At 37.5% G+C, this 20,905-nt stretch overlaps 1 protein-coding gene across 3 annotated transcripts in view; it reads left to right on the top strand.

Annotated features, from left to right (window-relative positions):
• The window catches only part of LOC109226752 (valine--tRNA ligase, chloroplastic/mitochondrial 2), a 40,037-nt gene continuing 20,063 nt past the window's right edge, over positions 932-20,905 (top strand). Inside the window, exons 1-12 of one of the 3 annotated variants that reach the window (XM_019391599.1) lie at positions 932-1,150; positions 1,275-1,368; positions 1,783-1,909; positions 5,017-5,100; positions 5,704-5,798; positions 10,437-10,528; positions 10,845-10,898; positions 12,284-12,336; positions 12,438-12,505; positions 13,407-13,482; positions 14,435-14,518; positions 20,702-20,850. In XM_019391599.1, the coding sequence (XP_019247144.1) occupies positions 934-1,150; positions 1,275-1,368; positions 1,783-1,909; positions 5,017-5,100; positions 5,704-5,798; positions 10,437-10,528; positions 10,845-10,898; positions 12,284-12,336; positions 12,438-12,505; positions 13,407-13,482; positions 14,435-14,518; positions 20,702-20,850 (1,193 nt within the window). In that variant the 5' untranslated portion in view covers positions 932-933. Of the gene's footprint in view, positions 1,151-1,274; positions 1,369-1,782; positions 1,910-5,016; positions 5,101-5,703; positions 5,799-10,436; positions 10,529-10,553; positions 10,572-10,844; positions 10,899-12,283; positions 12,337-12,437; positions 12,506-13,406; positions 13,483-14,434; positions 14,519-20,701; positions 20,851-20,905 lie in introns of those variants that run through there. The other 2 variants (XM_019391600.1, XM_019391602.1) reach the window with 2 other exon arrangements.

The following is a 20,905-nucleotide window of genomic DNA, read 5'->3' on the forward strand; positions in this document are numbered from 1 at the left end:
TGCCTGAAGCTTTAGTTGAACGTGACAGAGAGAAAATTAAAACACATTTCTTTCCCAATTCACTACTTCTGTCAACTTGCTATGTTGATTGACATGGAATAGCAATGACATAAGTATGATATCAACAATCCAAATCATAAAAAGCAAATCTCGTTCAGTTGGATTATTGATTTTGATAGAGTTGAATCTAATGAGGTCCAAAATTCATGTTTTTTTTAAGACTATTGAAATGAATGAAAATTTTATTGTTGTAAGCGTGGTCTTTTCTTGAGTGTGTTTGTTATGCATAATTTTTTTCCAAGCTAAAGTTCTAGAAGAAACAGACTTCCTATGCAAATATTTAAGACAAAACTTTAGACCGCTTGGTATATAGTTATCCAAAACTAATAGCATAAATCCTAAATCAATCGTGAAGTGCATGGATTTATATTTGCAAAACTTATTAAAATAAGAATGAAATATAAATAGTGTCCTCAAAAGGGCTATTTCAGAAAATCAAAGTGGAAATGACACTAGGTAGCCATTTTTAAGCATGTTGTTTAAAATATATCCACAGTTTGCAATGTATTTAAAGATTAGCCAAATTTGCTCAAACTTCATGACACGACGTCCTAGTGTTTAAACCTCAAAATTCAAATTTAAGGATATTGTGGCCTAAAGTTCGAAAATTGTGTCCGAAAGTTCGAATCTTCTGTCCTCAATATTAAATTAGTAGTTTAGAAATTCAGGATGCTTAGTCCTGAATTTCAAATTAGCAGCTCAAAAATTCAGGACACTAAATACTTAATTTCCAAATTCAGGATACTCAATCCTGAAGTTTGGATGAATTGACTAATTTTTAAATATATTATAAATTATGAATATATATATATATTTTAAATAGCGTGCATAAAGTGGCTATTGCTGCATTTACCAAAGGTAAAATGAAAATCAATGGGATTAAATTGCTCGCGGGAGGATAATAAAACTGTTTTTGCCCAGTGGCAGCGGTGTGAAGTGGCTACAATGGCTTTGCGCACTTCTTCCTCTTTCTTATCTTCCACTTCTTCTTCATGCTCCTCCTCCTTGTGCTTTCGTGTCAATCCTCTTCTCTTCTCCACGCAACGCCGTTACACTGTCTCACTCTCCCGTTCTCGTCGATTCTTCGCCAGTAAGTCTCCTTTCTAAATATCCCTCTTTTTTTTCCTACTTATTTCAATTCTTAACACCGAAATTGCGTCGGAGTTGAATTAGGGCTTAGGTTTGTAGTACCTAATTATGCTTTTATGATGCAGTGTCTGCAGCAGCAGCAGAAAGCGATGGTATATTTACTTCACCCGAAGTTGCTAAGTCATTTGATTTCAGTAATGAAGAACGCATATATAAATGGTGATTTTGCTTTCTCTGGACTCAATTCACCGCTTATACTTTTGGATTGTTTGTTTTATTTCTGGTGTACCTCATAAGCTAACGGCAGTTATAGACAAAAACTTTAGAAACGGTTCAGTAGATTTTGTTTTTACTGTTTCTACCGTGAACTGCTATTATGTTGGCTTGAAATGTTGAAATGCAAATTCCTGTTAAGTTTTAGATATTTTGTGGTTTTAGTATACAAAGCTGTTCACTGTTAACTTCAATTGGCAATACTTAGAGTGACTAATAATTACACAAAATTTGGCCAGTTTATTCTCCATTAATAAAACAAAATCAATACCATTTCTGCATCAAAGAATAATGGTTATATCACTATCTAAGTATTCATTACTCTGCAAAATACTAATCAGTGAAATTGCTGATTATTAGGTGGGAGTCTCAAGGATATTTCAAACCAAACATTGACAAAGGGGGTGATCCTTTCGTAGTTCCAATGCCACCACCTAATGTTACTGGTTCACTGCACATGGGGCATGCCATGTTTGTGACCCTTGAGGTTGCATTCAGTTGCAATTCTTTTGATATTTTTCCTCTAATCTATTATTTTGAGTGTCTATCTTGAGTTGTATGAGCTCATCATTCAATATATCAAGTAATTGTTGGCTAGATCTCACTTGCTACTCTATTTTGGGGCACAAAGCTAAAGATAAAGTTGATTACATGATAGCTTATAGAAAAGAGGTCCTATAATTGAAAACTGAATGTATGTGGTGTCTTATCTTTGTATTGAAAATCATTTTCTCGACAATGACCAACTAATAAGGCTACCAGCCAACAAATTGTTATTTTTATCATGTCTTGTCAGGTTTAACATGAACAGTCAATAAAATTATCAGAAACACTTTCTGTTTTTTTTTGTTTGATAAAGAAACAGTGCCTTATGCTAGATCGAGATTCTATATAATAAATAGATGAAGGAAATTATCAAATTTCAGTTTAGGTGACTGCTGACGAAGTCGGATAACAGTCAGTGCCTTGTTAGTTCTACATTGTGTCTCAGTTTAAAATGTAGAATATAGATAGTTGCTTTATGCTAGAACAATCATGCTATCATAAATGGATGATAAATGTCATTTAAGTGAGGATGTATAGATGATGACCTGAAAATAACTTAATTTGTCTTAGAGAACTCAGCTTACATTTTGATATATATGGTTACTTTTGATTCCTTGCATCTTGTGTTTAGATGTATGCTATCACCTTAACCCGTCTTTGATCCCTAATTTTCAATATTCATAGTTCTTTCTATTTTGTTTTTCCAGGATGTATTTCCCCACAATACTGTATTACATTCAAATGCATTGGCAAACCATTTGTCTTCCGTATTCTGGAATTCTATTTATTGTTGCTAAGAAATATGAATAGTACTAATTTCGTAGTATTATCAAGTGGTTCTAGAAGATGGTAAATCCATATTGACTATTCTATTTTTCAGTATCTTTTCTCCATTTTGGTTGTCAAAGATTAATGGAGATGAAATTTTCTAGTGCAATGCAAATATGACTGAAAATTTTAGAACATAATGAAGCCGTATGGGGTTATAGTTATCATGGGATAGTTAGTTGATGCTTCACTTCCTACAGGCTGACACACTTGGTATATCTCATTTTTCTATGGCGATTATAGTTATCATACAAGGTGTCACCTTACCCATGTCTTTGTGCACACGGAGACACACGTTCCTGAATGATTTATCTTTCCTCGGAGATTTCGATGTCTACTTAAAGGGAAGGGCTGGGTTTGGGAGTGTTAAATCATATGACCAAGATATAAAAGTTTTAGTTGTTAGATTAGGGCAAACTTTTATTCACTTAGTTATATCTTCTACACGCCCCCTCACGTTTGAGTCTAGTTATTTTTCATGGCTAGGCACATAGAGTTTTTGTTTTGACAGTCAAAGGCGGTGAGAATTGAAATCTTGAACCTCTTCCTACTCTGATACCATTTTGAAGTGTATGATCACTTCATCTAAAAGTTTAAGCTATTCATGCTTTGATCTTGCTTCTCATGATTCAACATATTGTCTGCCCACATGGTGGCTTGGCCAATTCTGCATCTCCCCGCTTTAAGTGGCTTGACTCTATAGTGGCATTGCCTCCCCGCCTCAACGGCTAGGTCCAATTCTGGCCCTCCTCTTGAAGTGGTTTTGACTCACTTTTACACATATGGGAGCTGACTCCACCTATTTGTAACACTCGAACTCCCCGCAAGGCTAAAGTCTTTCCTCATGGTTGTCGCGACCCATATGCACGCCCTTTCCTTGCTTGGCTTCAACTTTGAGTAGTGCTTACTCTTGGAGATTCTCTCCTTCGTGATGATAGGTACAAAATCTATTCACCTAACGCGGTTGTTGATGTGACACTCGTGCGAACACCCCCACTAGGTTGGCCTCAACCTTGCTTGCTTGGACTGCTGCGTGTTATATGACGGTAGGCACCACATCTATTTTCCTTACATGGTGCTTGGGGATTCACCTTCCATTCATTTTAGCCCTATGATAGATAAACATCTAGCATACTCAGCTCAACGCCAACTTTCTAGGAGGACTCTTCAAATGATGCACTTGCAATCTCGGTATGCTCCATGAAAAGATCTATGCCTGATCTAGCCCCAAGTTTATAGTCCATGGCCCGCGGCTCACCATAACTTGGTTGCTCAACCTGGTAAACGTGGACTTATCTTACCTCAACTTATCGACATGACCCAATATTCAATGGAATTTAGTCAACAAGCATCACTTATCATCAGAATGAACCCTTCTCTCTTCAGTCAAATAGGGACGAGCTCTATCCACTATCCCCAGAGTTGACCGACGATGTGAAGGAGAAGAATGTTGTCTATAATCAGGTAGTCCTTTTTCTAGAAGCTCTCTATCCAGCTTAGCGCATGGAAGGGCAAGTCGTTCTGTTAGGGTCGTGGTCACGGAGAGAAAATTCTGTTACCAATTTCGCCTCATTAAGTTGGGTAGCAACTTTGCATTGACGCATAGCATGGCAAAAACATCTTGAATTGACAATTATCTGATGCAAATGAACCTTCTTTGCTCGAATTGTGCAAGAATCTCGCACGACACATCCACAATCTCCACATGACATTCTAGCCAAGTCCATGCTTTGCTGAAAAAAGCTGCCAGTTGAGCCCACTGCTGATAGAGTATCTGACACATTGATAGATGATCACAATATAGACATAGGCTCTAAAGATACTTCTCTGCCTAGTCTTACAACTGAATCCCAATAGCTTAGCACGATGATGCTGCATCTAACCAAATATGCTTCAGTCAGTTCCTTCTAGAAACACATTGACTGCTCATTGATAGCTCAATAAAAAGAATGCCCCAAGATCAACTCGTAAAAAACATATGAAGGTGGAAACAACGACTGTGGATGGCATGATTCTGAAAGTCGTCGTTCGTGGCTGACAAAACTAACTCTTTTTGGATGGTCTAAGAATTTTAATGGGGAGGAATTGAACAATGTTGTTCTTGATTACCATTAGCCTTTTACTTTTTCATTTTTCACCTAACATAGTCATTAATTTATCTGTTATTTGACATATCTCAAATTTTCTACATTACTTCATTTCTATCGTCTCCTTTGTCAGGATATCATGATACGATATAACCGCATGAAGGGAAGACCTACCCTTTGGCTTCCTGGAACAGATCATGCTGGTATTGCAACTCAGGTTCCCTCTACATCCAAAAGCTTAGTGCTTTTACTTAACTGCATCTCATTTTACATTTGACTTTATATTGCTAACTTATGGATGCGTGTGATTCGTTGATAATTTACATTCTTGGTTTCATCTAATTTTGATCAAATTTTCTTACTATGATGGACCATTTTGGGTATGCAAGAAATTTCGTTGCTAGCTAGTTGAGTTTGAGTTCATGTTTTCCAATATTATCTTTGTGCAAATGCACATGGAATGGAAGTTATTTTTGCTTGTTTTGGTGGACGGAACTGTGGTTGTCAATATGACTTTCCGGTACTGATATTAGTTATAGAGTTTTGATGTGTAGCTAAGGTGTTCTGTCATTTACTCCCTCAATTATGTCAACATTTCCCTTTATCTGTGGTTGGTAAGATGTTGGTAGTCCTTTTTCTTTCTCAAACTTGTGGAGTACTTAATCTTTTTGTGTAATTGGCTCCACTTGTCATTTATCTTTTTTTTTTTCACAACTGCTCTCATTTTCCAGAATGATCTTAACTAGCAAAATTTTTATTGTTTCTTGGGTGTGAAAAACTGAATACCTTTTATCTTTTTCTTTTTCTCTATTTTTTCTAGTTGGTTGTGGAGAGAATGCTAGCTGCAGAAGGAGTAAAACGGGCTGATTTGGGTAGAGATGAGTTTACAAAACGAGTATGGGAATGGAAACAGAAGTATATCTACTCATTCTTATTTAAGCTATTTGTTTACTAAATTCTAAATGCTACATGATTGATGGTATAAAACTTTTTCTCGCATATGCAATCCAGTAAAAAAAGATAGAGAAACTTTTTCACCTACATGTCATCGTAGGAATCTCCCAAGTTACTGGTGAATTCTTTTATCTATTCATTTTTTGGATGAAATAACGATTATTTTATTAAAAGCATCCATAAGATGTCGACAATTCTTTTAGATAAGTAACATATTTTGTTAAATGAGTACCATTAGTGGCTATCAGCAGACCTTGACAAGTAAGGAAAGATAACTTCTTTGTGATAAATTAATAAATTTCATTAAAAAAGGGCAAACACGTGTTCGTATACCAAAAAATAGAAACCTTGGAAAGATAATATACAATGAAAAGAAGATAACAAACATTATGGAAGGTAAAGTACCAAGGTCTTCCTCTTCTTCTTTGATAGTAAGGTCCACGATCTCCTTGTTGGATAGAGAAATCTAGTTGGCATCTATTATTTTATGTCCCAGTTAGAACAACCTCCTCCCCACTAAAAATGAACATTTTAATTTCTTATTAAAAAAATGAAATGAAAAAATAAATAATATTCTCTACAAGTTGTGCAACCATTGAGCAGTAGAGTACCAAAGAGGAAATTTCTCATGAGAATTTTTTCTCATAGAAATTTCCTTATATTCTGATAACATGTCAATGAGTTGAGCTCTGATGCTCTAAATAGTGTTGAAGGCCTGGAAAAAGAGAAACCTATAAACTTCTTTAGTTTTTGGATGAAATGAGCTTCTCTTCTTATACTCCCTCTTTTCCATTTTATGTAACAACCTTTCCCTTTTTAGTCTCTTAAAAAAGAGCATACCTCTTTGTATTTGAAAATAATTTAACTTTAAACATTCCATTTACCCTTAATGACATGCTTTTATAGCAATAGAAATGAGACCACAAGTTCGAAAAGTCTTATTTTTTTTCCTTAAACTACATGCCCAGTACAGAGGGAGTTCTTTAAAAAAAAATTCAACCTAAGTTTATACCTCTGGAATCTTTCATAGTTCCTATACATAGGTGGCACTGCAATTCCTTTGAATCTATTAATTTGCATGCTATGCTCACATATATTGGGGTTGAGGCTATTAGGTGTTTTTTCCAATAAAAATAATAATATATTGATGTGGTAACTTTTTTTTAAGTATATTAAGTTGTATACAGAAGTGGAATCTACATAATGAATATGCCTGTCTACAAAAAATTACCCAATCATAGATGTTGCTTGGGACTTCGTGAGTGTACCAAAAGTCTACCAAAACAAAAGATTTGTAGAATATATACAAAACTAGTGTTCAATCCCTCAAATGCTCTCCTATTCCTTTCTATCCAAAGTATCTCATGTGGTCGGAGGCGTTTCATCCCATGACCGTGTTCTTTTGCTCCTCCTTATGATTACCCCATTGAGCAACTAGTCTTGACATGTCGTTAGCATTACCTGCCAAATGCCACTGGGATTCAGCACTGCCCACCATGATTGAATTGTGATTTGACAGTGAACAACCAAAATTTTCACATTATCACAGGCTATTTTGCACATGCAACACCAAGTAACATGCGTTATCTCTATTTTTTCCGTGAGAATTGCTCCACTTTGTATCTCGCCACGTGATGAAGCACTCCTTCCTCAGTGTTGTGAGAACCCTAAATTGAGAGGTGGGGGAACACTCTATCCTCTTTATTTGATGACCCGTGGTAGAAGAATATGACCGAGAAAGTTCCTCTTGCCTTTCCACCCTAAACCGAGGGTTAGAAGCTGTTGACAAAGGGCTCCTAGTTCTATGGCATTCTTCGGGACCTTCCATTGATTAATATGGTAATCTTCCATTTTCGTTCCATAACGAGATTAGCTTGAGCTTACTAATAGCCATCTTTGTTCCTGCATCTATATTACGCTTCTATTATGGTACATTAGTTCCCTATGCGCTAATAGTTAGCTACATTTACAATGTGCCAACATTTTCCTCACTCATTTCTAATTAAGCTGACTATTAGTATCCACTCCACCCCTAGAAAAAGACACTTTTTATCGTGACTATGTGACAATTACTTCTATAGTGTGGTTTGTCTTCAATCATGATATTGAAATGCATAGTAGTCTCTTCATTTGGTAAGGTACTCCTTTGGTCTTTTTTTTTTTTGATAACCGCGGTGTTCCATCCAACTTGTACACACCTCGACTAATTCTAAGGGGTATCTTCTACCTTCCACCAACACAGGTGCTGGGTAAATCTGTCCACCAAGTCGTAGACAGATGGAAAGAAATCACCAAGTATTTTGGTCACCTATTTGTTCCCCTATTTATTCTTCACCTGTTGTCCTTAAATGCTAGGATAGTTTCACCTTAATTCCTAATTTTATCTTGACTAATATCTTGCGCCCTCATTTTTTTGATAACGAAGAATTCTTGAGAGGCCAATGGTGCACGGTTCTATACTCGGTGGATAGCGGACCCACTCTGTTACTCTACTTCACTTAAATGCAGCAGGGTTCGAACCCGTGACTGTGCGCCTAACCCACACATTATGCGAACGCTTTCTTATAATTAGACCAAAGCTATGGAGGCCTTTCAAGCTCACTTAACTATTCCACATACTTTTGTATTTGGCAAGGGGGAAGATAATTTTTTTTTTTTTAATTTTCTTATGAGAAAGGTAAGTATGGGAAGATAAGGTGGTACATTTTTTTTTTCTAAGAGAACTGGTTTGCAGCTGCATGTTCAATGATGCTTCATCCTATTTGTCCATTCTGATAGCTTTTTCCCGGAATTGATCTTAAAGAAATCTGATCCAATGCTTTGTAACATTCCAAACCGTTGGATGGGTCATTATAAATTATAAATCAGGACCTGATGGCAAGTCTGAACATAAGAAGCCAACACTAGAATGAGAAGAAGCCGGAAGCATGTTCTTCCTCGACAGTTTGATGTGAAATTGAATGTTGATGAAGTGTGCTCTCCAAAATCCTGATAGTGATGTTTCACGTTTCTAGCGACTGTAGAAAAACGATACCAATGTAATTTTATTGACCAAAATGAGAAACGTCTAAACGTTATATCAGTTTGTAGCAATTTGACATGCTTGTGACTATCTAGCTAATGGAAATTTTTCAGTAGGTTTCTGCGGGCCTGATGTTCCACTTTTCTTAAAAACCTACATAATCTTAATGAAGAGTTTGCCTATCCAACAGACAAGTGAACATTTAGTACACATCTTGCTGTGTGAGGTTTGGCTAACTAGGCAAACTTTTGGATTATACATATCAACACACACACACATACAAATCTTTCTCCTTTTACATGAATCCAATATTTTCATTCCATATGGGAAAAGCCATCTTGGTGGCCCCAGTCAAGTGGGGACCTCAAAACTGAACCCATGATATTGGTACGCGAATATCCAGAAAAAGCATAATATTTGATACTGTTAGAAAATGAATAGGTGCTCAAAGAGTATAGTCGGTGAGTGACTGACGAACTAGAGGAGATTTGATCTTGAATCAAACAATATTAGTATTATTGATAGTTGATAGTAATATTAGTATTTCGGAAACAGCCTCTCTACTACTTCGGGGTAGGAGTAAGGTCTGCGTACACACTACCCTCCCCAGACCCCACTTGTGGGATTTTACTGGGTTGTTGTTGTTGGATAGTTGAGAATTTTAGAGCACGGGCTGAAGCAGGTGAAATCAAAGGGCATATCATCGTATTACATTTGTTCTGCAAGATTAGAGAATCATCATCAAAACCTTGGTCTAAGCTCAAACTTCCTGCATATGCCTCCCCCCCCTCCCCCATGAAAAGAACACATTATAATAAGAGATTATATTTCACCTCTTCAACAAGTTAAGTTAGATCAATCATCTATTCATCAATCCAAACTAGTTCGGGTTGGTTATATGAATCCTTGTATCCATTCCGCTCTATCCAGATTCGTTCATTCCAGTACTAAATTATTTTTCTTTTAAGGCAAATTAGGGGTTGCGTAAGATAAATGTTCTCTAATTCTCACACTTATCCAGCTGCGGACATTGTTGTTTATATCTAGAATGAAAAGACTTGGTAAATGCTGGACCTAATGTAAGTATAACAAAAATAATTAAAGTTTAGTCTTAACTAGTCGGTATTTCCCATTTGAACCCTCTGCCTCCATTCTGTTAAATTCTTAGCTAAGAAGGCATTATTTAGAGATTCTAGGTGTTTTGAAACAACTTTATCTCCATTAGATTTTAGGTATATCTAATCTCCTTTTACCTTCAATTATCAGAAAAAGTTGCTCCTACGTAGCAATCTGTATCTAATCTTGTCCAATCTTCTATGGCCACACATTAAAACATTAGAATTATATGCTTCCATTTTACAGGGAAGAGACCTATCAGTGGTTATGCTTTCTACAGTGTTGCAGTAGGCTATCATTCTTCGTGTTCAATGCATATCCTCCTTCTATTTCTAATTTATATGCATCTTTTTTCTCCTTCTAAGTATATCTTGTCATTCCAATATTTTCCCTTCCCATGCATTTTCAATATTTTCCTTTTCAATCTAAAATACAAACGCTTATTCTCTTTTATTACTTAGGTATGGTGGAACCATTACTAACCAAATAAAGAGACTTGGTGCATCCTGTGATTGGACCAGAGAACGTTTTACCCTTGATGAACAGCTGAGCAGTAAGACTGCCTTCCATTCAGTAAAACTCCCATCAACTCTCTGGTGCGAACGTGTCTACATAATATGGATATCAACTCTCTAGGCTAGCAAGCTATGAATTCTCTAAGGGGCTCTTCAGTTCATCTGTCTTCTTACTTTGTCATTCTATGCACTGTTTCCCGATAATATTTATTACATCTGGATGTACCTGGTCCTGTGTCAAGATGTAGATGAATACTAGTCTAGTGATAAAATGTGTATTATTTCTTGTTTGTTATATATATATCATCAATTTTCATAATGGGAGTCTAAATTTTAAAATTTCGATTGTTGCAGGAGCAGTAGTTGAAGCATTTATAAGGCTTCATGAAAAAGGGTTAATCTATCAGGGTACACACTGCTTTTCCAAAAAATAATATGATTTTAGTTTGCAAAAGATAGATACTTTTGCTTGATCCAATGAGCTATCCTTGCCAACTCTGTTGTTTTGATGAAAGTAGACTTGCCTCAAGAACTTCATGACTTTAATTTTTCCGAGAGTAGTATTGCCCTTTTCTATATTATGTTTTGGGTTTTTTATTTTTCTATTCGGTTGAGGGTTGTGGTGGCGTTGAGAGTATGTGGTAGTTCTTCTGCGATAGAGTATGTTTTCCTTTTATTTCCTTTTGGCCCGTCTTTTGAATAGATATTGTCTCTGATGACAACCAAAATTTAATGGTATCATAGATGAATTTGCTTTACGAACAGCAAAAACAACGTCTTGGCTGTGAGAAAGATAATGGAAGGATGTGGGGAGCTAACCTCGGGGTATATGTACGGCACAAAATACAACAACAACAACAACAACAAAAAACCCAGTTTAATCCCATACATGAGGTCTGGGGAGGGTAGTGTGTACGCAGCCTTACCCCTATCCTAAATGAACGGCACAAAATGAACATCTACATTCCACTTGGTTGTGTTGATAAGAATTGTTCAATCCTTTATTATAAGCTTTCCCAATCATTGTTGCTGAAGGATAGCGGTTTGCGGAGACAAATTTCAACATTCTGCAGCATACACAATTGCTAAGCATTTTTCTCTTCGTCGGATGTTGACGACTGAAGTTATTCCTGTTCCTCTAATTTTACTTGATCTTTATAGAAGCAAAACTGCTACTCTGGAGCATTCAAACCTAAAGTACTTCTATGTAGAGCTGAAAGTAATTTGGAGCATCTTGTTGAGACATAATATAATTAAGTAGTAAAAAGTGTGTTCCCTATAAGAGCTTAAGCTTTTAAATGAGATGGTTACACATTTCAACATGGTACCAGCGCAAGTAAGAGGTCCTGAGTTCAAATCTCACCGCCACCCAAAAAGCAAAAGATATTCCATGTCTTGGGCCCATGAAAAAAAGGAAGAAAAGAATCAGGTGTATAAGTGAGGGGGCATCTTGAGACATAACATATATCAGTTAGAAGTGTGCTTTCTCTAAGAGCTTAAGCTTTTAGATGAGATGGTCATACATTTCAACACTTCCTTTAGAAGCATGAACCCTGGATGACTTGCCTGTCTAACTTATGGACTCATATTGCATTGGATCTCTTCACATGGAAAAAGTAGTGCTGTTGATAAACCCTTCAGGGTCAAATAGCATTTGAACTGCACTGTTTTTAATCTAATACTGGACTCGACTCACCAGTCTTTCTGCAAGATGCATAACAAGTAAACCTAAATGTTCTTCTGGATGTCAACTTTCACCTAAATCCCTTAGCTGTCAAATCGGAAATTTGCAGGTTCTTACATGGTTAATTGGTCTCCTAATTTGCAGACTGCAGTTTCAGACTTGGTATGCTATTTATGCAGTTGGAAATACTTGCATCTTCTATGCTTCTCTTGTTAATTAGTGGTTAAATCTCAGTGGTTAACAGAATTTCTTTTCCACCTCAGGAAGTAGAGTATTCTGAAGAACCTGGTACACTTTATTACATCAAGTATCGTGTTGCTGGAGGTTCAAAGTAAAGACATGTACTTGCAGCTAATCACTTTTATTTTCTTCTTGACTTCAGTTTAATGCTGTAAACTATCCATTTAAGTGATCTTTGAAATGGTAGTATGGATATGAGACTTTCACCAGTCCAGTAGCTTCAGTGACTTTATACTTTTTGTCTTGCTGCTAAGAGGGTTTTCTTTTTCACTAAGTTGCCCAATCCGTGCCCTAGCTTTGTTTGCTTTCAGCCGCAATCAAATCTAGCTATTTCACTCAAAAGAAATTGGTATGAACAAGTCTTTTTTGTTTTTGACGCAATATATATTAAGATAAGTTCTGTATTTCGTAAACTATTGTTTGGTTTATAAAAACTACATAAAATATTTTCCTCAAGGAAATGGTTTACAGTAAATACAGAAACAGCTTATGTCTTTTAAGGGAGTATCAATGCGATATTAGCTGCTTATCATCATCATTCAAACAGCAAGCCAATGCCACGACCAATTAGATTTCGGAATCAGTTTATGAAATAGCTTTCTTCTGTATAACATTTCCCACAGTAAAATTTTCAGAACTTTTATGTTGTAAATAGGGCTTCACTCTAGTCAGACACAAGTGAAATGCTGTTTCACTTAATGTATCTTTTGGTCACACAATATTAGAAAATTGAACACGCTTTCAAGTTATTGATAACATGATTTTCAATTTGTAACTGCTCGCTGCGAGCCTTAATTGTAGCTGAGATTCTAATTTTCCTATCAGCCAAGTTCTGTGCTTATTTTTCTTCACTATTGGGCTTTGGCTATTTGCTGTTCTGTGTAGCTTATAAAAGGGTTTATCCAGTTAATTGCTTTATGAGCAACGTAATTCTTTTTCCCAATGTTCTAATTTGGTTATTTCTTATTAATTTTTTAAAATTTTTGGTGCAGGAATGACTATTTGACAATTGCAACCACACGCCCAGAGACTTTATTTGGTGATACTGCTGTTGCTGTTAATCCTCAGGTATGTCGCCCTTAACTATATCTAATCAGAATTCAGAAATGATTTTTCTCAAAAGAGGGGAAAAATTATTGCTCCTGTTACATTTCATATGACGATATTTGACTGGAAATGGAGTAAGTTAATTCGATTTATATATTAGAAGAAAATACCTTATAAAGATAGTATATTAATGTAATGGGTTTCATACAGTAAACATTACTGTACATGTTTAATACATTACTGGAAATGGGCTGTTGTCTCCTTATATGGTTTTGGGCAATCCTTATCTCTTGACCTAGCTTTGGGTTTGAGTTAGGTCTAAGGTCCATTTTCTTATCGGAAAGCATAGAAAAGGTCTGGTTTGCATCAACCCAAAATGTTCTAAGCCTTGGAGGATGAAGGCCTTTTAAGTGCGTTATCGCAGAAGTTTATGTTGGCAAAGTAAGTCTGCCTTGCCCTCGAGCCTAGAATAAGCAATCGCCAGATTAAACTCTACTAACACATGCTTGAATTGTTAGAATTCATGCTCGTGAATTCGTATCCAAGCATTTTATGGTGTCTCAGTAGTTGCTAATTGTGTTCTATTGATAGTTTTGCACATTGGGGTTTCTCATTTATGAATATTGTGTCATAAGATGTCACTTCCTCCTCAAGTTTTAACTATTTGAGAAAGAAGAATTTTTTTGCTTGCCTATGCCCTTAGTATGCCTACCTGCACATTCCTATGTGCTGGCCGAATTGAATTATTCTGATGAAAAACTGAACACATGGAAGAGTGCTTTGCTTACAGTCTATTTGGTCGCATTGTATGTCATCACGTCATGTATGAAGAATTTAATCAAGAGAAGTTGGTAATTTTTCTTGTGTCTTGTATAACTGTTTTCTATATATAGAGTCAAATGATTCTACAGAGAAATCGGAATCCCTTTCCATGTGAATCTGCATTTGATGTATTGGTGATGCTGTTTTGCAGGATGAACGTTATGCTAAGTTTATAGGAAAGCAGGCTATTGTGCCCTTGACATTTGGTCGCCATGTGCCAATTCTCTCTGACAAGGTAGGAAAAATACTTCTCCTCTAGTGAGACTAGGTTTGACTTCTCTTCGAGCTCAAAGTATATGATGTGATCTCTAATGGTAGGTGAAGTGTCACCTGGAGGAATGAGTCACAAGTTTTTAATCTTGTCAGCCCATACATTGTAACTATTTCTCTGAAATTTGAGTCAAGAACTGATGCCCATGCATATATCTGTTGTCAAAGGCACGCTTAAAGCGTGGTTAAATCCCTGAAGCAAGGCGCAAAACATGTTGAGCGCTTCACCTTGCTTAGCGAGCGCTTCAGTGTTGTCACCTAGTCTCTAAGGCATACTTTTACTTGCCAATGAGCGTTATCCTAAAGAAACGACACTAAAAAAACGATATTTCACTTCTGTGAGAAGTATACCACGGAAAAGTTCTATTAATTATTTCTTAAGTGTTGTACAATGCCCTATTTATATATAGTGATTATATAATAATAGGTATCTACTTCCCGATGTGGGACACTATATATTACTAACCATTTAACACTCCCCCTCAAGCCGGTGCATATAAATCATATGTACCGAGCTTGTTACGGATGTAACTAATACGAGAACCACTACCAGTAAGAGACTTGGTGCAAAATATCAGCAAGCTGATCTTTCGACTTCACAAACTTGTAATAATATCTCCTGAGAGTCTTTTTTCTCTGACAAAGTGACAGTCGATCTCATGTGTTTAGTCCTCTTATGGAGCACCGAATTTGGGCAATATGAAGAGCAGCTTGATTATCACACACCAGTTCCATCTGTCTGACTTGTCCGAACTTCAACTCCTTTAGCAACTGCTTGATCCAAACTAACTCACACGTTGCCAGAGCCATGGCTCAATATTCTACTTCTGTGCTAGATCGAGCCACTACATTCTGTTTCTTGCTTTCTCAAGAGACAAAATTACCTTATACTAGAACATAACAAGTGATCCTGCCCAATCAGCATATGTGTACCCAACAATCTGCTCATGGCCTCGATCCTCGAATAGTAATCCTTTACCCGGAGCTGACTTTATATACCGAAGAATACGAACAACTGCATCCCAATGACTATCACATGGAGAATCCATAAACTGACTTACAACACTCACAAGAAAAGAAATGTCAGGTCTAGTTAGGTAATTTAATTTGCCAACCAATCTCCTTTATCTCGCAGAATCGCTAAGAAGCTCCCCCCTGTCCGGGCAGAAGCTTAACATTCAGATCCATAGGAGTGTCAACAGGTATGCAACCCATCATTCTTGTCTCCTCAAGAATGTTTAAGGCACTTCCGCTGTGAAATAATAATACCGGAGCTAGACTGAGCGACCTCAATACCTAGAAAATAGTTCAATTGCCCAGATCCTTAGTCTAGAAGTGCCGAAAGAGATGCTGCTTCAGATAGTAATACCATCCTGATCATTGCCAGTAATAACAATATCATCAACATAAACCACCAGATAAATACACAGATTATGAGTAGAATGCCGAAAAAACATAAAGTGATCAACTTCACTACGAGCCATGCCGAACTCCTAAATAACTGTGTTGAACTTACCAAACCAAGTTCCAGGAGATTGTTTCTATCCATAGAGTGACCTGCGTAATCGACATACAAAACCACTAGACTCCCACTGAGCAACAAAATCAGGTGGTTGCTCCATATAAACTTCTTCCTCAAGTTCACCATGGAGAAAAACATTCTTAATATCTAACTGATAAAGAGGCCAATGACGAACAACAACCATGGACAAAAAGAGGCGAACATATGCTACTTTAGCCACGGGAGAGAAAGTGTCACTATAATCAAAGCCCAAATATCCGAGTTTATCCTTTTGCCACAAGACGAGCCTTAAACCGATCAACCTGGCTAGTCGGGCCGGCTTTTACTGCATAAACCCAACGACAACCAACGATAGAACTTACCCGAAGGAAGAAGAACAAGCTCCCAAGTGCCACTCGCATGTAAAGACATCTCGTCAACCATGGCTTGTCGCCATCCTGTATGAGATAATGCCTCACCTGTAGACTTAGGAATGGAAATAGTGGACAAAGATGAGACAAAGGCATAATGAGGTGATGATAGACGATGATAACTTACACGACATAATGGGGATTAGGATTAAGTGTGGATCATACACCTTTTCGGAGTGCAATTGGTGGACTAGGAGGAGACAAGTCCGCAGTAGGTGCAGAATCTGATGCAGGACGTGAATCATCTGGGCCTGATGCTGGACGTGGACGACGATAATAAGTCAAGAGTGGTGGCCTTGTGGGTAGGGATGTAGGAGGAGCACCTGTAGGCTCCTTAAAAGTCTATATAGGTAGTAATGGTTGTGGTGGTGCTGTGGATGTGGATTCCTCACAAGTAGGTACATGTAATACCTCAGATATATTACGATGATCAAAAGAAGTATAGTAAGGTTGTGACTAAAAAAATGTGACATCTGACATAAGATACCTAAGAAGGTCATGTGAGTAGTAGCGATACCCCTTTTGAACCCGAGAATAGCCAAGGAAGGCACACTTAAGAGCACGAGGAGCTAACTTATCTTTCCCGGGAGCTAAGTTGTGAACAAAACATTTACTCCCAAAAACACGAGAAAGAGAGTATAAGGGTGACTTAAGGAACGATACGGAATGTGGAATCTGATTCTGGATAGCAGACGAGGGCATCCGATTAATTAAGTAACAAGCTGTAAGAACTGCATTGTCCCAAAAACGTAGTGGAACATGGGACTGAAGGAGAAGTGTGCGAGCAATTTCATTGAGATCATGCCTATTTTTTCTCTTTGCTACCCTATTCTGCTGAGGGATATACGGACAAGATGTTTGATGGATAATTCCTTGAGAGGTCATAAACTGCTGAAATTGAGAGGATAAGTATTCTAGAGCATTATCACTACGAAAAATGCGAATAGAAACACCAAATTGATTTTTAATTTCAGCACAAAAATTCTAGAAGATGAGAAACAACTCGGAACGATCTTTCATTAGGAAAATCCAAGTACATCTGGAGTAATCATCAATGAAGCTAACAAAATAACGAAATCCGAAGGTTGAACTAACTCTACTAGGACCCCATATATTAGAATGAGCTAAAGAAAAAATAGACTTGGAACGACTCTTAGCACTACGCGGAAAGGTGGCTCGGGTATGTTTCCCAACTTGACACGACTCACAATCTAATGTAGACAAACTAGACAAACTAGGTACCATCTTCTGAAGCTTGGAGAAACTCAGATGTCCTAAACGTCTGTGAATTAGGTCTGGATGATCTGTAATTGGACATGTTGTGGGGGGATTGAGTGAATTAAGGTAGTAAAGGCCTTGTGATTCACGCCCTGTGCCAATCCTCTGCCCCGTACTGCGGTCCTGCATAATAAAAGAATCATCAATAAAATATATACCACAATGGAGGGTTCGAGTCAAACGACTAACATATGCAAGACTAAAAGGACAACTAGTGACATAAAGAACGGAATCTAGAGTGACAGAAGATGAAGGATTAGCTTCCAACTCCTTTTGCTTTAGTTTGGAACCCATTGGCTAAATTAACAATAGGAAAAAACTGTGGATACACAATATTCGACAAACGTGATTTATTACCAAAGATATGATCAAAAGCTCCCGAGTCTATGACCCACTGTCCAAGAATACTAGATTGAAAAGCACAAGCAAAAGAATCGCCAGCAACAGAAAATCCCTGGTTATCTATAGTCTTGGCGTGAGCAAAATGAGCGTTTCTGGGTGCCATGTAAAGAATAGCACATTTCACGAGTGTGTCCAAGTTTATTACAATAAGAGCACTTGGGCCAAGATCTCCCAAAGCGACCTCTTCCTCATCAATTCTCTGTAGCCCGAGATGTCCGATTTTCCATTGTTTGAGATGCGAGAATAGAGGAGTCAACAGTTGGTGGTGAGACCACTGTGTGACTGGCTGGCGCAGCAAGACGAAGCAATCGAGAGAATAGTTCATCAACTATAGGGACGGAAGGACTAGCCAAAATTTGGTCTCTCACCGAGTCAAGGTCATTAGGCAGTCCAATAAGTGTAAGAACTAAAAACATCTTCTGTTGTTGCTCTTGTTGTTTTTCAACACTAGCAGTGACTGACATCAACTTCTCAAATTCCTCCCTAACTGCCTGCACTAGTCCCAAGTAGGTAGACATATACAATTTATATTTCTTTAAGTTTGTCATCTGAGATATCACATCCTAAAAACGGGATATGTCATTAGTGTATAAAGTACGAGCCTTCTCCCAAACTGAATAACATGTCTGAAATAGACGAAACAAAGGCATTTCTTGGAATCAATCGATCGCCACAACAAACTACATAATTGATCACAATTTTCTCCCATAGTGATTTGGCCTTTTCATCTCCATCACTAGTCTTCTTGGCCAGGTGATCTTGAACACCTTGACCCTTGCACCGCAACTCAACAGAAGAAGCCCAGGCTAAGTAGTTTGAACTTCCTATTAAGGGTTTCGAAGTAATCATCAAACTTGAATTTCCAAAACCCATGCTTTTAGAACCAACAACATCAAGTCCCAAAGACATTGTTGGACCAAGTAGCACATACAATCAAGAACAATAAAAAGGCTCACAGGAACTGTGAAGAAAAAATACTGTATCTCGCCGGAAACAAAAAAGTTGCCAGAAGTCTCGCCGGAAAATTTTGAAAAGTGATCGGAATAAAAAGAAAATAGTAGGATAGGCTCGGAAAAGGTAGGCGACCATACTGTTCTAAAGAACTTTTTCAAAAAGTGACCGGCAAAGGCTCCATGCCCTGACGCGTGGAGTAGATCTCGCCGGAATTTCTGACCTCTGATCAGCACGTGAGAGCGCGTGAGGAGTCGGTTGCCCGAGATTTTTTCTAGGGTTTGGTTGTGGAAGGCTGGGGACCCTATGGTGGTGTTGGTTTTCACACAACACCAACAGATGACGCAATCAGCCCTACAAAGTCGCCGGAATTTGACGCACGACGACTGTTTGACTTTCCCATGTGTCTCACTCACGCTCTGATACCATGTGAGAAGTATAGCACGAAATTTTTTTATTAATTATTTCTGAAGTGTTGTACGACGCCCTATTTATATACAGTGATTACATAATAATGGGTATCTACTTCCCGATGTGGGACACTATACGTTACTATCTATTTAACATCTTCATACTACCTTTTTCAATTTCCTTGTCCACATATTTGTTATTCGTGCTTATATTTTTTAGTCTTGGACTACATATACTATTTTGTATTTTTTTCTCCATTTGTATGTTTCTTCATTAAAGGCCACGCTTTAATTGTGTTTTGCGCTTAAAGCCCCGACAGACCTTAGAGCTTTTTTGCGCTTTTTTGCCTTTGATAACACTGATACAAGTGGCTCTCCTCCGTAGACCATATCTATTGTTATTTCTTGCGCCTATTCTGCTATCTACTCTCCTTCCATGCTTACCTTCTCTTATTTCTTTTTGGATGCCTACTAGTCATTATACAAAGTTTTGATGGCCTGTGTTAGAGAATTTATTAGCCGTCAGCAGTACAATAGTTCCGAAAGGGGTTATAATGTCCTAGGATATTCCACATGTTGCCTTAAAGTTTTGGATTAGATAATCAGATTCTTTCCCATGGTATAAGGACTGAATTTCTGTTTGCCTGTATTCTTTCCTACCTATTCTATCCCTTTGGGCTTCCTCTCTTAACTTAACCTTTTGAGCCAGCCTACTCCCTCTCCTCCAGGCCCACTTCTTATCTTTATGAGTGTCCAGATGAGTACATTCGCTCTGCTCCAGGCCCACTGTTCCTGTTAAACTTCGTCACACTTCTAAAAAGAAGAAAAGATATAAAAAGATCTTCAGTTCACATGTTAACCTTGGAACTTGGTTACATTTAGGAGAGGACGTTAGAGAACCTCTCCCACGTTGGTTGCATAATGGTTTCTAAAGGAGTTATATGTTCTGGGTTTAGATTATTTCACTGCTTGGCTCTTTCATTGTGGATGGTTTAGATGCTTGGGTGCAAGTTTGTCCTATAAAAGTTTAGAAGATTTTGATCCTTAACTCTACATTTCTATATTCAAACATAAGGCTCATTGGAACAAAAAATGTTTAAGATGTTTTCCTTTTTCCATTTGAAAGAATTGTAAGGTTGTTAGGGTAAGTTTTGCTAATGCATGATTTATTACAGTATGTCGACAAAGACTTTGGAACTGGTGTATTGAAGATAAGTCCTGGACATGATCACAATGATTACCTCCTTGCTCGCAAGCTTGGTCTTCCTATACTTAATGTGATGAATAAAGATGGGACCCTAAATGAGGTGGCTGGGCTATATGCGTAAGTAACAAGCTTCTTTCCTATTGTTAGAGCACTGTTGGTTTTTGAAAGATTA

Source organism: Nicotiana attenuata, chromosome 6 (assembly GCF_001879085.1).
Source record: "Nicotiana attenuata strain UT chromosome 6, NIATTr2, whole genome shotgun sequence".
NCBI classification, from domain to species: domain Eukaryota; kingdom Viridiplantae; phylum Streptophyta; class Magnoliopsida; order Solanales; family Solanaceae; genus Nicotiana; species Nicotiana attenuata.